Below are 15,641 nucleotides of genomic sequence, written 5' to 3' on the forward strand. Positions count from 1 at the left end.
GATGTATTGGCTCGCGTCAGGGGGAAGGGAGGGGCGCAGCGTGCTTTACTACGTCACTATGATTCCCACCAATCAATGCTAAGCAGGAAGCTGGTAAGGTTACCTGAGGTCTGCGGCGTGCTCTGGCACGCGCTTGGTGGCAGGCGCGCCACTAGAATTCGAAACACGCCGGGTCGCTGATTGGGTAGAGGGCGTGGTCAGCTCTTTAAACTGAGGGGGCGTGGCCTTCCCCCTAGAGATGCCGATATGGTGTAAGTTGCCATGACTCCAGCATTGGTCATATACAGCTATTTCTTCCCACTCTATAGACATGCACCCTCTGCTTGGGGACAATGGAGTAATCTACCTTACATCTAATAAGTATGGACGCCTTAGAGCAGTGTTCCCCAACCTATGGCTCTCCTGTTGCAAAACTACAACTCCCAGCATGCCCTGCAATTCATAGCTATACATTGAGCTGTAGCGGGTGTGTATGTGTGGGTGCTTTCCTGTGCCTTAAAGGGGTTGTTCACCGAAAAAAAGAAAAATCTTTCAAATCAACTGGTGCCAGAGATTTGTAATTTACTTCTATTAAAAAAATCTCCAGTCTTCCAGTACTTATCAGCTGCTGTGTGTCCTGCATCTCTGGCACCCTTTAAACAACCCCTTTAAAGGGGGATGCCAGGTCTAAATATTGATGGCCTAGCCTCAGGATAGGTGTTCAAGATCGGTCAGGCAGGGTGCAAAGAACTGACACTCTTTGGATCAGCTGTTATGCAGGACCGCTGCAATGAGAAGCAGTTGGCGCCATTCACTGCATAGTGGCTGTGCCTTGTTACTACAAAAATCTCGGAGCTGTAGTACCCAGGCTTGGACACAATACAGTGAATCACGAACTGGAGAGAATGGAATGGCACGAGGTACATGGGGCAGTATGGCTTGATCAATTCATACACAAAATTCTGATGTGTTTTTTATTTAGCCAAGCGGCACTAGTATCAGCCATAGGTGTGAGGTGCAGCACTCTGTTTCTTCCCTGAACCGCATTTTGCTTCTCTCTTTTCTCCGTGTTTTGCACTCCTCCTGGTGAGACCCACATGACCGCAATTAGCAGGAGACACCTGAGTGCACATGGTTTTAATCCCTCCTGTTTTTTTTTTCCCATTCTGTTTGCTGCAGCTATGGTGAGCGCAATACCTTATCCAGACTTGTGCTGCTTGGGGGCGACCTTCTCCGCCGGCGGTGCTGGCCGGGTTCTGGTGTGGTGTTTTTGGGTCTGGTCCTGTGGCATGGGGGTCGCAGGGCCGTCCCATGGCCCCCGTTCCCTGGCTGTGCACGCCTGCGGGGTTGGTGGCCACTGACTGGCACGGTGTGGACTTAGTGTAGGGACCCATGTGTATCAGATACCGGCACGAGGTACATGGGGCAGTATGGCTTGATCAATTCATACACAAAATTCTGATGTGTTTTTTATTTAGCCTAGGGGCACTAGTATCAGCCATAGGTGTGAGGTGCAGCACTCTGTTTCTTCTCTGAGCCACATTTTGTTTCTCTCTTTTCTCCGTGTATTGCACTCCTCCTGGTGAGACCCACATGACCGCAATTAGCAGGAGACACCTGAGTGCACATGGTTTTAATCCCTCCTGTTTTTTTTTCCCATTCTGTTTGCTGCAGCTATGGTGAGCGCAATACCTTATCCAGACTTGTGCTGCTTGGGGGCGACCTTCTCCGCCGGCGGTGCTGGCCGGGTTCTGGTGTGGTGTTTTTGGGTCTGGTCCTGTGGCATGGGGGGCGCAGGGCCGTCCCATGGCCCCCGTTCCCTGGCTGTGCACGCCTGTGGGGTTGGTGGCCACTGACTGGCACGGTGTGGACTTAGTGTAGGGACCCATGTGTATCAGATACCGGCACGAGGTACATGGGGCAGTATGGCTTGATCAATTCATACACAAAATTCTGATGTGTTTTTTATTTAGCCAAGCGGCACTAGTATCAGCCATAGGTGTGATGTGCAGCACTCTGTTTCTTCTCTGAGCCACAATACAGTGAATGGTGCCAGTTGATTACAAACCAAGCACCTGGACCCTCTGAGTTCATGTGAATCATATGTAGAGTGCTATGGAGATTTGAATGCCTGGATATATTCATATAACCATATGTTTGATATGTGTTTTAATTTATTAATTTATTAAAGGGGTTATCCAGCTACAAAAACATGGCCACTTTTCCTCCTACTGTTGTTTCCATTTCAGGTGCGGTTTGAAATTAAGCTCCATTTACTTCAATGGAACTGAGTTTCAAAACCCCACCCAAACTGGAGACAACAGCAGGGGGAAAAGTGGCCATGTTTTTGTAGCGCTGGATAACCCCTTTAAGTGAAAACTGTGTGCTTTATGCAAGTGTTTGCCTTGGGAACACCATATATTTTTAAGGGATTACTTACCCATCCTATGGCCACTGCTCTCTGTCAGTCTTTGGTCTCCTGGATCTCCCGGCACTGTGACGTATGTGGGGGCTACACAGGGGCAAAAATATGTTGGGGCTATACTATGTGGGGGCTTCAAAGGGGGGATTTACTATGGGGGCTATACTATGTGGGGGGCCTATATTTTGTGGGACTGCGCAGGGCATCTATATTATGTGCGGGCTGCATGGGGTGGCTATATGAGGGCGGGTACAGACTACGGAATTCGCGCAGATAAAATCCGGCAGATTCCCTTGCCTGTACACGCTCACGGTCGCGCGGATTCCACATTCCGACACGTCAATTCTTTAGGCGGATAGTGGAATCAGCCGGCCCATCGAATGGTGTCTATGGAGCTGGTGGAAAGGCGCGCGGCCATGAGCACGTTATAGCGACGGAATTCGGTGGAATTTATCTGCAAGAATTCCTCAGTGTGAACCCACCCTTATTTAGGGGCTGCACATGGGGACCTGTGCTATATAGGTTCTGCTGCTCGGTGGGACCTAAAGTATATGGGGACCACTGCACAGGGGAGCCTTCTATAGTGGCGTAGTTATAGGGGTCGCAGCGGTCGCCATGGCGACTGGGCCCCTACGCTAGGGGGGCCCGCATGGCTCCCCTTGCCACTTGTCTCTGAGCATCCCGAGAAGCTGCGGCCGCGCAGCTTCTCGGGATGCACTGATCGCTTTGATGTTCCGCCCGCACAGCAAGCGGGCGAAACATTAAAGCGATCAGAATACAGGAGCAGGACCTGTCAGCATCCTGCTCCTGTATTCCCTCCTGGCACTTCATACCAGCAGCCTATGGGAGGCCAGGACGTGACCTCTCGGGCAGACGTGATGATGTGACGTCATCACGTCTGCCAGAAGTCCCGTCCCTGCGGCTCGCAAGATGGAGCCCGAAGAGGAGGAAGAGCTGCTGCCTGCAGCCACACAGCATGGATTAGGTGAGTATAATGTTTGTTTTTTTAGGGGCACCTCTGGGGGCATTATTAGTTCATGGGGGGCACCTCTGGGGGCATTATTAGTATATCTGGGCACCTCTGGGGACATTATTAGCTCATGGGGGCACCCCTGGGGGCATTATTAGCTCATGGGGGCATCTCTGGGGGCATTATTAGTATATGGGGGCACCTCTGGGGGCGTTATTAGCTCATGGGGGCATCTCTGGGGGCGTTATTAGCTCATGGGGGCATCTCTGGGGGCATTATTAGCTCATGGGGGCACAGCAGGGAATTCTACATACAGGGGGCATCCCACACAGCGCAGTTACTATGGGAGCCTACAGAAGGGAGAAAGGAAAGGAAGTTGCTAGAAATGTGCGGAGCCTAAATTGTTTGTCTCGCAGGTTCTGAAAAGATGAAACGTATCTGGAAGGAATCATCATGGAGGACTGGACGGGATGGAGAGGAAAAGGGAAAGTGACGCCTCAGATCAAAGAAGACGTCACCTGTGAGTCCCTGTATGACGGTTTTCTTATTTTGTAGAACATCATTTAGTAGGGGTGCCCCGAGGTGACAGTTACTACATTATCTGTACTCAGAGATATCACTGTGTTATCTGTGCTGTTACATAGGACTGCAGGTGACTACTACATTATCTGTACTCAGAGGGATATCACTGTGTTATCTGTGGTGTTACATAGGACTGAAGGTGACATCTACTACATTATCTGTACTCAGAGATACCACTGTGTTATGTGGTGTTACATAGGACTGCAGGTGACTACTACATTATCTGTACTCAGAGGGATATCACTGTTATGTGGTGTTACATAGCAGGTGCAGGTGATATCAGGTGACTTCAACAGGTTGCAGAAGTTCAAACTTCATCTAGCCCTGCTGACAGTTTATTATGGGAGTTGTAGTTTTGCAGCATGTGGCTCTTCAAGTTGCAGCACTACAACCCCCATCATTTCCAACTGGCAGTTCATGATGAGAGTTGTAGTTTTTCAGCTGGAGAGTCAAAGATTGGAATACAATGATTAGACAATGACACAGTACAGTCCATTAATTAAAGGGGGCAGTAGTGCAGTACATGAGGTGGAGGCAGTGACAGGGCATTAGAACATGGTGGCACATTAGAGTAATTGGATTTAACGTTACATATGACTTTGCCTGATCGGGTGAGATGGGGGAGCCCCAAGCTAACATTTTGCACCAGGGCCTATCAGCCTTTAGCTACGCCCCTGAGGGGAGCATAGAAGAGTCGCATATATAATGAAACAACACAGAGGGGGTCAAATACTATATAGGCACACAGAGCTGCCTGACTACTATCTGGAGGCACATATTGGACCTGACTGCTTATATGGGAGCACAGAGGGGGCACTGTTACTGTGTAAAGCAATGGGGAGTATAACGTTATGATGATGCTGGAACGTGGAGCCTAAAGTGTTTGTCTTGCAGATTTTGGGGAGCCGAGTAATGGCTGGAGAAATCTTCATGATGGGCTGAGCCAGATGGAAAGAAAATAAAAAACAGACAGCTTTGACTACCAAAAACGTCACTTATGATTCATGTAGAAAAGACGCCTCCTGTAAGTCACTTGATGTAACTGCACTATAATCACTTTTAGGCTGCGTTTACGCTTACAGGATCTGCAGCAGGTTTGATACTGGGTTCCTTCATTGAGTGACAATGATATCTGCAGCATGAAATCTGCTGCAGATCCTGTATGTGTGAACGCACTCTTAAGGTCTGTAGATCCTTTGTACAGCTGGATCTCTACCTCTATTTGGTCACTGCTAGAGATGAGTGAACCTACAGTAAGTTAGGGTTCACATGAACCTAAACGCTCTGTATTTGAATTCCAGTGGCTGGAGAAGATGGATGTAGCCTATACTGCCAGAATTCAAATTTGTGTGAACCAGAACTTCATCTCTAGCCAATGCTGAGGTAGAATATTACATTTTATATGCCGGTAGTATAAAGGGAATAATCTAGTCACTGTATGGTGAGGATGGCGGTGGTCATGGTGTGCCAGTATTATTTGTCCTGTGTATACTCATTTTATTGGTAATACTTGTGTTCACATAGTGGATTTTCCCCATCGACATGACAGCACCACCAGAGAGAGGGACTCCGCCCCCCAGGGACAGGAAACCTAGAGAATAAAAGGAAAGGCCCTCCTCTCCACCCTCAGTGGTTTCCTGTCCCTGCAGGGAGCCTGGAGATGTAGCATGCTGGAGCTCCCTCTAATCCCTGGTGGCTCGGTGCGGCCGAGGGGGAGTCTCAAACGGGCCCTAGTTGGGTTCATAAGCCCACACTCACAGTCCTGGAGGCCGGCCGGACGCTCGTGCGCCTCATCGCAGGGCTGTGGAGCTTGATCCGGCCGGCGGGAGAATACCCGGAAGTGACGCGCGGTGACGCGTCACGGGATTCTCGGAGCGCGCGGCGGATGTGACGTCAGACGCCGGGCACCAGGAAGCGAGGCGGGGAATTCAAAAGCCGCACATCGTGCCGGAGTGAGTGGTGGCCAGCATCTCACAGTGTTTGTTGTGTGCCAGCCAGCATGAGCGAGAGGAAGAAGGATGCTGCTGGGCCAGCAGAGAAATCCAGGGTAACAGACGGAGGCACAGAGTGGTGAGCAGTATCTGTCTGTATTTTTTTGTTACATTACTGAATGAAGTGTGTTTTGATAGGAGTCTAGGCCTGCAAAGAAGGAGTGTAGAATTTGCAAGGGGAGACTGCCTGCAGATTATGACAGACCAACATGCGAATCCTGCATTGATAAAATGGTGGCTGCAGAAACACCTAATATATCCTCTATTCTATCATCCATGAAGTGAGACGGTTTCTTTTTTCTTGTTTTCTCCTCTCTGTTTCTTTATTATGTTAAATAATATAATAAGGGCAGCTCTCTCAGGAATTATTTTTTTCTATTTTTAGGGATTTAATTAAAGAGGAAATCCAAAAATCCCTTGTGCAGGTATCTCCTGCGGTTGCACCTGTTTCTGCTCCTAACCCCGCTACTCCAAGTACCTCTCAGGAAGCAGTAGCCCTTGCAGACAATGAGTTTGAAGAGGGGGTTATTGATGAGATAGAGGCGGAATATTCAGATGATGAACTTTCCGGGAAGCCTTTATTCTCAGTGGAAGATGTGGATACTCTAGTTAAGGAGGTACGCTCCACTATGGAGATTGAGGAGCAGAAGGAACAGAGATCCGTGCAGGATATCATGTTCAGTGGCTTAGAATCCAAGAAAAGAAGGGTGTTCCCGGTGCACAGAACCATATCAGCACTGATTAATAGAGAATGGGCAAAACCTGACCGTAAAGGCTTTATTCCTCGTGCCGTAAAACGGAAGTATCCGTTTGACGAAAAGGAGGTCCCATCTTGGGAAGGGCCCCCCAAGATAGACGCAGCTATTGCAAAGGTTTCAAAAAGGTCTCAGCTGCCTTTTGAAGACCTAGGCACGTTAAAAGACCCCATGGACAAAAAAGCGGATGGTTACCTTAAAAAAGCCTGGGAGTCTTCTACGGCTACGTTTAAACCTAATGTAGCTGGTACCTGTGTTGCCCGGTCAATGTTAGTCTGGTTAACACAACTGGAGGATGCAATTAAGGCCAAGGAGTCAGAAGAGACTATTCTATCCTCCTTGGCTCAACTTAAGAAGTCTACCTCTTTTTTGGCAGATGCCTCAGCCGATGCGCTCAGATTCTCAGCCAGGTCAGCAGCATCATCAAACTCAGCCAGAAGAGCTATTTGGCTTAAGAACTGGTCTGGCGATGCAGTTGCAAAAGCAAAAATTTGCAGTTTTCCGTGTGAAGGAGAATTTTTGTTTGGGTCAGAACTGGACAAATTATTGGAGAAGGCAGGAGATAAAAAGAAGGGGTTTCCCTCCTCCTTTCAACCAAACGCCTATAGATTTTTTCGTCCCCAAAGTAGGGGTGGATTCAGTAGAAGAGGATCGGACAGAGGAGGAAGAGGTAGAGGATACGGTAAATCTAGGGGCTACCTCTTCAACCAAAAATCCGATACCTATAAGAAGCCATCTACCCAGTAATACTGGGATCAGGGTGGGGGGTAGATTAAAATTTTTTGCCCAGGAGTGGAAGAAGATCTGTGGCAGCTCCTGGGTCCTGAGATACATTCAGGAAGGTGTGGACTTTGACTTTATCTCCCGACCCCCCACACGATTCGTAATAACGAAGAGCCAAATGGGAGAAGTAGGGGCTAAGACTCTAGTGAAAGAGGTTATTTCTCTTATTGATAAGGACGTGCTTGTCCCGGTGCCACACGGTGAAATAGAACAGGGGTTTTACTCTACACTCTTTTTAGTTCAAAAACCCGATTTATCCTTTAGGGTCATTATTAATTTAAAACCCCTTAACAGATTCCTAAAGTATCAGAGATTTAAAATGGAATCCATTAAGTCCACAATAAATTTATTACAGAAAAATTGCTTTATGGCCTCCATTGATTTAAAAGATGCCTACCTGCATGTACCCATACACAAACAATATCAAAAATACTTGAGGATTGCTATACGGATTAATAATAACCTGTGTCACCTTCAATTCCAGGCCCTTCCCTTTGGAATTGCAATAGCCCCGAGAGTTTTCACCAAAATAATCGCAGAGATGGCAGCGCACATTCGGGAAGGTCCAGGTTTGTTCATTCCATACCTGGATGATTTTTTGCTGGTAGCTGAGTCAGAGCAGAAACTAAATACTCAAATAGTGAGAACCCTAGATATTCTAGATAAGCTAGGATGGATTGTAAATAATGAAAAATCCTTTCTATCCCCAGCCCAGCAGAAAAGATTCCTAGGAATAGACTTAGACTCATCTTCTCAAAAATCCTACCTACCAGAAGACAAAATTCGCAAACTAAGGGATACAGTAACCGCAGTACTACAAAACCCCAGAATAACCATAAGGAAGGGTATGTCTCTATTAGGTCTATTCACTGCAGCCATCCCAGCAGTACCTTGGGCCCTAATCCACAGTAGACCCTTACAAAGACGCCTCTTGGAGGTGTGGGATGGGTCTCCCAAAGGGTTAGACAAAAAGACAGTCATTCCCCATGAAGTCACGGATAGTCTTTCCTGGTGGTTAGTAGAGAAAAATCTCACAATAGGTTTAGGTTGGAATATGTATTCTCCAATTTTGGTCACAACTGATGCTAGCCCTAGGGGGTGGGGAGCACACTTAGGGGAGTTGGACTTCCAGGGTAGTTGGGATGGATCTTTCAGGGATAGATCCTCAAACTATCGTGAGTTAGCAGCAATATTAGAAGCCCTAAAATCGGCAAAACATTATGTTAAAAACTCTTAACGTGAAAATATTATCAGACAATTCCACCTCAGTGGCACTTGTAAACAAGCAAGGAACCACAAAAAGTACGGCTTTGCTGGACCTCTGTTACAAAATATTCTCCTTTGCAGAAAAAAATCTACTATCCTTATCAGCGGTTCACCTAAAAGGAACACAAAACATCAGGGCAGATTACCTCAGCCGGAATTCACTGCACCAGGGAGAATGGCAACTAAACCCGGAAGTTTTTCACATGATCACGGACTTATGGGGAATACCGGAGGTGGATCTATTCGCCACAAGAGCCAACCGGCAGGTGACAAAGTTCTGTTCGCTGTCTCCCCGGGACCAGCCTCTAGCAATAGACGCATTGTCACAGACTTGGAGGTGGAGGCTAATGTATGCCTTTCCGCCGTTACCTCTTCTTCCAAGGGTACTGAGGAAGATAAGGCAGGACAGGGCCAGGGTGATTCTAGTGGCTCCCTTTTGGCCCAGAAGAGCGTGGTTTTCCTGCCTAACTCAGATGTCCATATCAGACCCATGGGTTCTCCCGGACCGTCCGGATCTTCTTCTTCAGGGGCCAGTGCAGCATCCACAAGTGGACAAGCTCCACTTGACGGCCTGGCTCTTGAAAGGTTAATCCTGAAAGGTAAAGGGTTGTCGGATGCAGTCATCACGACATTGCAAAAAAGTAGAAAGCCTATAACATGTAAAATTTATTTTAGGATTTGGCAGGCATATTTTACTTTTATAGGCACCACGACAATAGACCTTGACAAACCGAACCTGGCTGCGATTCTGGACTTCCTGCAAAAAGGACTTGAGAAAGGACTAAAAGCAGCTACTCTTAAGGTACAGGTCTCGGCTCTAGGAGCATTATACAATCACCCGTTAGCAAAACACCCTTGGATTGTTAGATTCTTTAGGGCCTTAACTAGACTCTGTCCTAAGATTACTAATAGAGTGGCCCCTTGGGATCTTAATATAGTTCTCTCAGCCCTAATAAAAGCCCCTTTTGAGCCGCTAGCAGAGACGTCTCTAAAATTGCTAACTCTAAAAACTGTCCTGTTGGTAGCAATTACGTCGGCCAGGAGGGTAAGTGAGATGATTCACTTCTCGGCCTCGGAACCCTATACAAAGGTTCTAGAGGATAGAATTATACTTACCCCAGATCCAGCTTTCCTGCCGAAGGTTGCTTCAAGTTTTCACAGGTCCCAAGTAGTGGTTTTGCCTTCCTTTTTTGATTAAGCCCACAAATGAGGAAGAGAGAGAGTATCATTGTCTAGATGTTAGGAGGGCAGTCCTTGCCTATTTAGACATCACTAGACCATTTAGGAAGTCAAAAAATTTATTTGTACAATTTTCTGGTCCCAATAAAGGGAACAAGGTGGCTAGAGGTACGCTAGCAAACTGGATCAGACAGGCCATAAGTTTATGTTATGTTTCCACTGGTCTTTCGCCTCCTCTCTCTCTTAAGGCTCACTCCACACGTGCAGTGTCAACATCTTGGGCAGAGAAGGGAGATGTCTCTCTAGAGCAGATCTGTAAGGCTGCCACTTGGTCTTCTCCTCACACTTTTTTTCGTCACTACCGTTTGGATCTGTCTTCTACTTCTGATATTTCCTTTGGTAGAAGGGTCTTGCAAGCTGTAGTCCCACCCTGAATTCCTCTCTGGTATTCTCTCTGGTGGTGCTGTCATGTCGATGGGGAAAGCCGGAGTTACTCACCGGTAATGTAGTTTCCCCGAGTACATGACAGCACCATTACATTCCCACCCCTTAATACTCTATTTCTCACTGGGTGAACACCTAGGGGGTTCTGTTGACAGTTCATAGGTAAGGAGGTGTTTCCTATTCTAAAAGCAAGATGGATAAATTTATGTTATGATTATATGTTTGTACACCGTGTATATGCATGATTAAAAATTATAAGGCTCTCTTCAGTCTCGGATATTCACTGAGGGTGGAGAGGAGGGCCTTTCCTTTTATTCTCTAGGTTTCCTGTCCCTGGGGGGCGGAGTCCCTCTCTCTGGTGGTGCTGTCATGTACTCGGGGAAACTACATTACCGGTGAGTAACTCCGGCTTTCTTCAGTGACAGTATGGTGGTATTAGTCATGTTATTGTGATGATGGTAGTGGTCATAGTGTTGAGGTATTATCTGTTACTTGTATACTGTAATAATGGTAGTATCAGTCTCTGTATAATACCGCCGTATGGCGGTAATATGTGAAATGATTATATTCGCTTCCTGTATACTGGTGTTATTTGGTAACTTTGACAGCTATTTAGCGATATACAGTATTAGGCTATGTTCACACAGCGTAAAAGTACGGCCGTTGTTGCCATCGGCAACAACGGCCGTACTTAGTATGAAAAGACACGCTGCATTGCATGTTCTTATATGGGATCCCAGCCGGAGTGTATACACATAGCATAAGCTCCGGCCGGGATCCCAAGCGGCGCCGCAAACAACTGACATGTCAGTTTTCTGCGGCCGCTATTCATTGAATAGCGGCCGTAGAAAACCATGTCAGTGCACACTATGAAGCGACCGGCTCCGGCTGCTTGCTTTATAGTGTGCTATGGGGAGTTGTGATGCGGGAGTGCGCTGATGCGCCCGCATCAGAACTCTACAGCCATAAAGATCATCTTTGCAGAGACCGGCCTTTCCGTGACCCGGCAGGGTCACGGGACAGCCGGTCTCTTGCTCCATGTGAACATGGCCTGATCATGCATAGAAAATTGTCTTACTAGTACTATCATTAAACAGGATATGTGTAATATTATTTTACATATCCTAAAAATTTCCCTAGGGCCCTACTTACATGTCTTATCGCTGCTGTAGCCTGTAGTTGCATAATAGATAGATAGTTAACGGATAGATAGAAAAATAAAAAAACACGCAGCACTCAAGGAGTCTTGGCTTGCTGTGTGCCAGTGGTCCCACCTCGATTCTCAGGTGTCTATATAGATAAATGAAAGCGACTGCAGCACTTCAGACTTCGTGAAAAAATTCTTAGATGGTGTTTATTCCATACAAAAACACACAGTGAACAAACAGCGACGTTTCGACGTCTCAATGACGTCTTTCTCAAGCCAGACTTTTCACAAAGTCTGAAGTGCTGCAGTTGCTTTCATTTATCTAGATAGATAGATAGATAGATAGATAGATAGGAGATGGATAGATGATAGATAGATGTAAGATAGAAGATAGACTTGGCACCATTCCCGTCAAAGGAACTGAGCTGCAATACCACACAACACGACCCAAGGACACAGTGTGATATAGTATGTGGGCTGGAGGGCTGATTTTCAGTCCCGTCCGGCCCTGTGTATAGGTACTGGTGTGGAGTCCCGATGATAAAAATAGAACAGCTTTACTGTGCAGTCTATGGATAATATAAAACACTTTGGCAGCAAACAGATAATGACGTAAGTGCTTAGCTTGGTTTGTGCTGTGGAGATACTTGAAAGAGAAGCATATAATAGAAGTAGTTGTAGCGGTGCTTGGAAAGTTTAGAGTAGAGGGCAGCGGCGTAGAGGGAGAGGAGTTTGTCAAGGGAGTCCCAACCTAATGTAGTACTGTGCTCTGCCAGAACTTTGAGAAAAGTTGAGAGTGAGAGATACTTGTACCCATGTTTAGACTAGTGTCTAACCACCTTCTTCCCCACAGTGTCAAAGTACTCGTCCTAATAGGGTGATACAAGCCCCAGCCGTGGTTACCTGGGTGAAGCTAAGTGTCTTAGGGTGTCCCGGTTTCACCTGCACTGCGAGATAGAATACGTAGACCTTCTGATATCTTTGTTCTATCCAGGCTAGTTCCTCTGTATATCCGGATACTGCCCTGTACTTTGTAGAGTGGTTCTCGGGGTGGGCTGGGTTTATCCCCGACTTTTCTCCCTCTTGTAGTGTTTAGCACTATTTAATGGAAATAGTGGATAGACTGGAGAATCTCTGGTTGGTTCATACACGTGTGGCTTGGCTTGGCTACAGCAGGGATGTTTGCTCTGTGTTCTCCTCCCACGAGAATCTGAGTAAGTCTGGCGCTACCCTTCCTACCGCCAAGGGACTACTTCCTACAGTGGTGTGTAAGAGACCCTGTGAGTGGTGGAAAGGAATATGTGAAAAGAAAAGAAGGAAAAAGGTTAGGTCAGAAAAGAAGAGTATCTTCATTGGCCAATAGAAGTACATAATACTTAAGAAACAGTAACCCTTTCTTGGCTACAGCTGTGCAATCTATAAGAGTTTACATAAAACACTAAAACAAAGAAATAGAACAGCGCTCCATAGCACAAATCAGACAGCAAAATAGGTGCGAGCACAATATAGAAGCTCTCACCTGTAGAGGTTGTGCAAAGGGAGGCACAACACTCAGAATGGCTTGTAATAGAACCGCAGCCTCTCCCCCAGTGGATCCACAAACAGGACCATACAAATTGCAATAAAACACCTCCTCTCCTGGTAGGGGAGTTGTAGGGCGCAGGTCCAAGGAAGATCAGTGTCAGGAGAAAAAAATGTTAAAATTCCCATAAAAATAGCTAAAAAGCGACACAACGCGTTTCCAAACCGAACTGGTTTCTTTTTCAAGTGTCAATGCTTTCGATTAGTTGCTTGCTGGGCAATCTTGGTATCAGTTTTTTCTTCTTCCCTTCTTACTTCTTGGTGCTCAAATCCACAAATAACAGCATATTTAAAACCAAACCAGCATGCTCCTGAAACATGGCGTACAAACAGGCCAACCACACATTGCTACCGTATGTATAATAGGGATGCGTGGTCTGTGGCCGATGTTTTTTCAGTTGGTTGAAAGACAACAATCAGGCAATGACCTTTTCTTCGGCTGATTGTTGTCTTTATTACAATCTCCTGATTGGACAGATTATTGTTCCACGTAATAGGGCTTTTACTGTTATCCTGTCTGCAATGATAGGAAGGAACACCAACAATTCTTAAAAATTCTTGTTTAACATAAAAACTTCACTTTACACAATAGGCCATTTTGTGATGACACATTCTCTTAATAGCTTCTTTTTTTTTTCTGGACCAATATTTGAATGGAAACTGATCCTTCACTTGTACTCCTAGTGATATTCGCTAATCTGTGTGGATTTGGCTCGTGGGGTGGTCTTTTACAAAGTCCTGGTCTCCTTCAGGCTGGATGAGTCACTGGCGCACTGGCGCTTTTTCCAAGAATGAAGACAGACAGGACTGCGCATACACAATAAGGTAATCTCCTTCACGACAGAAGCAGAACCCAGCAGGCGAGCATGAAAGACACTGAGACGCCTCGGAAATTTACAGTCAGTGATTCATCTATCCATGCTGTCATTGTAGCCCACTGTAGGTGTCTAAGGTGCGGGAATGAACAGTCCATAACCTGACATTGGGAAGAACACTCAAGCAGAGTGACCCGTAGACATAATGGTACGATGCCCAGTCACACGTATGTTATTGATAATAGAGTGAGTAGTGGGGTCAGATTGATAGATAGGTCTCAGGGGTGCCGCCTGATTTATAAGCAGCTTTATAAGGCTGTATGCACATTCGTGTTTGGTGCCTCCATCAGTGGATTCCTTTGGGGTTTCCAACACTTGACAGCTCAGCAGCATGCAATGGCAGAAAATAAATGGAAACCCGAGTGACCCTATGATAAATCAATGATGTCAGATACTGTTTGGATGTGTCAACACAAAAAACTCCAAACCCTGGAGCACAAGGGAAAAGGCCCCTTCAAGTGCCCGACTAAAGCTTTGGTTTTGAAACATTTTTGTAATTTACTACTTTTTAAAAACCTCAAGTCTTCCAGTACTTATCAGATGCTGTATGTCCGGCAGGAAGTGGTGTATTCTTTCCAGTCTAATGTAGTGCTCTCTGCTGCCACCTCTGTCCATGACAGGAACTGTCCAGAGCAGAAGTTTTCTATGGGGATTTTCTACTGCTCTGGACAGTTCCTGACATGGACAGAGGTGGCAGCAGCTCTGGCTCCTTAAAATCTGTTCCAAATATTCACTGTTGACCCCATCCTCTTCCCCCGCCGCCATTTTGTGACAATGTCGTCACAAGTGGGGGGGTGGGCCAGGTCATCCTTTTGTTCAGCGTCTTCCATTATAATTAATGGAAGCGAAAAGGCTGCCGTGTCTTCATCTTTTTCCTCACTTCCGGGTCCCACGGCGTGAATGAGAGCGAAAAGGCTGACGATGCGCGTGCGCTCTGGCAGCCTTTTCATTGGCTGGATCGCATCACATGGCTTCCAGCTTGCTCAGCTCTGTTTGGCTGAGCAAGCTGGATGCCATGTGATGCGCCAGAGTTGTCCTTTAAGAGATTCGCTTATCTAACAACTTAATTTATAATAGATAGGTAGCGGGTATTTGTTCCGTATTCTAAGATGTATCGTTTACATATGTTATTGTTCAGTTAAGTGTTAAGGCTATGCAATGTAACTTTTGCTATAAAAGACTGTCTGTCATATGTGCTGCTTATGCTGTGCACTGGGAAAACATAACTCACTAGTATGCAGCTTTTATGCAAAATGTTATGTTTCTTCTTCTCTCTACAAATTAAATAATTGTTGACAGCCATAATAAAACTGACTGTAATAAGGTTATTTTCTGCCATGTAAGTAGTGTCAGTGAGGAGATGTAAACAAACAGCTCTCATCTTGATGGCTGTCTTGTCATTGGGAGGAAGCAACAATGGAACATTCTGGATGTAGTTAGTTTGTCTCAAGATCCCATAGTTCATAACATGCGGAGTAAGAAATGATAGAAGACAAGTATCTGTGAGAATTATAGAAGGATGGATGTTCTGCGCTGAGGGTCACTTTGGGTGTACTAGAGGATAATAAACGTTTTACAAGAATGTGCAAAGAGTTACATGGCTGCTTGTTTACCATGGGCATTGACTATTTAAGGGGGTGCTCCGGAGACTGGATTTTTTTTCTTCT

At 46.2% G+C, this 15,641-nt stretch overlaps 1 protein-coding gene and 1 long non-coding RNA gene across 3 annotated transcripts in view; both read left to right on the forward strand.

Moving 5' to 3' along the window:
- The window catches only part of LOC138801299 (uncharacterized), a 40,712-nt gene that overhangs the window by 3,939 nt on the left and 21,132 nt on the right, over window positions 1-15,641 (forward strand). Inside the window, exons 1-4 of one of the 2 annotated variants that reach the window (XR_011364596.1) lie at window positions 104-251; window positions 4,848-4,977; window positions 5,255-5,336; window positions 13,784-13,924. This is a non-coding gene — a long non-coding RNA (uncharacterized lncRNA). Of the gene's footprint in view, window positions 1-103; window positions 252-4,847; window positions 4,978-5,254; window positions 5,337-13,783; window positions 13,925-15,641 lie in introns of those variants that run through there. The other variant, XR_011364597.1, reaches the window with a different exon arrangement.
- LOC138801032 (uncharacterized) lies at window positions 6,546-10,361 on the forward strand. Its single transcript, XM_069983428.1, has 5 exons — window positions 6,546-8,051; window positions 8,193-8,442; window positions 8,830-9,347; window positions 9,453-9,550; window positions 10,176-10,361. The coding sequence occupies exons 1-5, from the start codon at window positions 6,995-6,997 to the stop codon at window positions 10,359-10,361; spliced, it is 2,109 nt and encodes a 702-aa protein (XP_069839529.1). The 5' UTR covers window positions 6,546-6,994.

Source organism: Dendropsophus ebraccatus, chromosome 9, assembly GCF_027789765.1.
Source record: "Dendropsophus ebraccatus isolate aDenEbr1 chromosome 9, aDenEbr1.pat, whole genome shotgun sequence".
Lineage (NCBI taxonomy): Eukaryota > Metazoa > Chordata > Amphibia > Anura > Hylidae > Dendropsophus > Dendropsophus ebraccatus.

What these genes read in the sequence shown, in the direction of transcription:
- LOC138801032 (XM_069983428.1), top strand. Translation starts at nt 6,995, where the DNA reads ATGCAATTAAGGCCAAGGAGTCAGAAGAGACTATTCTATCCTCCTTGG. An exon ending in GCACATTCGGGAAGGTCCAG is followed by an intron (nt 8,052 to 8,192) that starts GTTTGTTCATTC and finishes TTCTATCCCCAG; the next exon opens with CCCAGCAGAAAAGATTCCTA. An exon ending in TAAAAGCAGCTACTCTTAAG is followed by an intron (nt 9,551 to 10,175) that starts GTACAGGTCTCG and finishes CTCTCTCTTAAG; the next exon opens with GCTCACTCCACACGTGCAGT.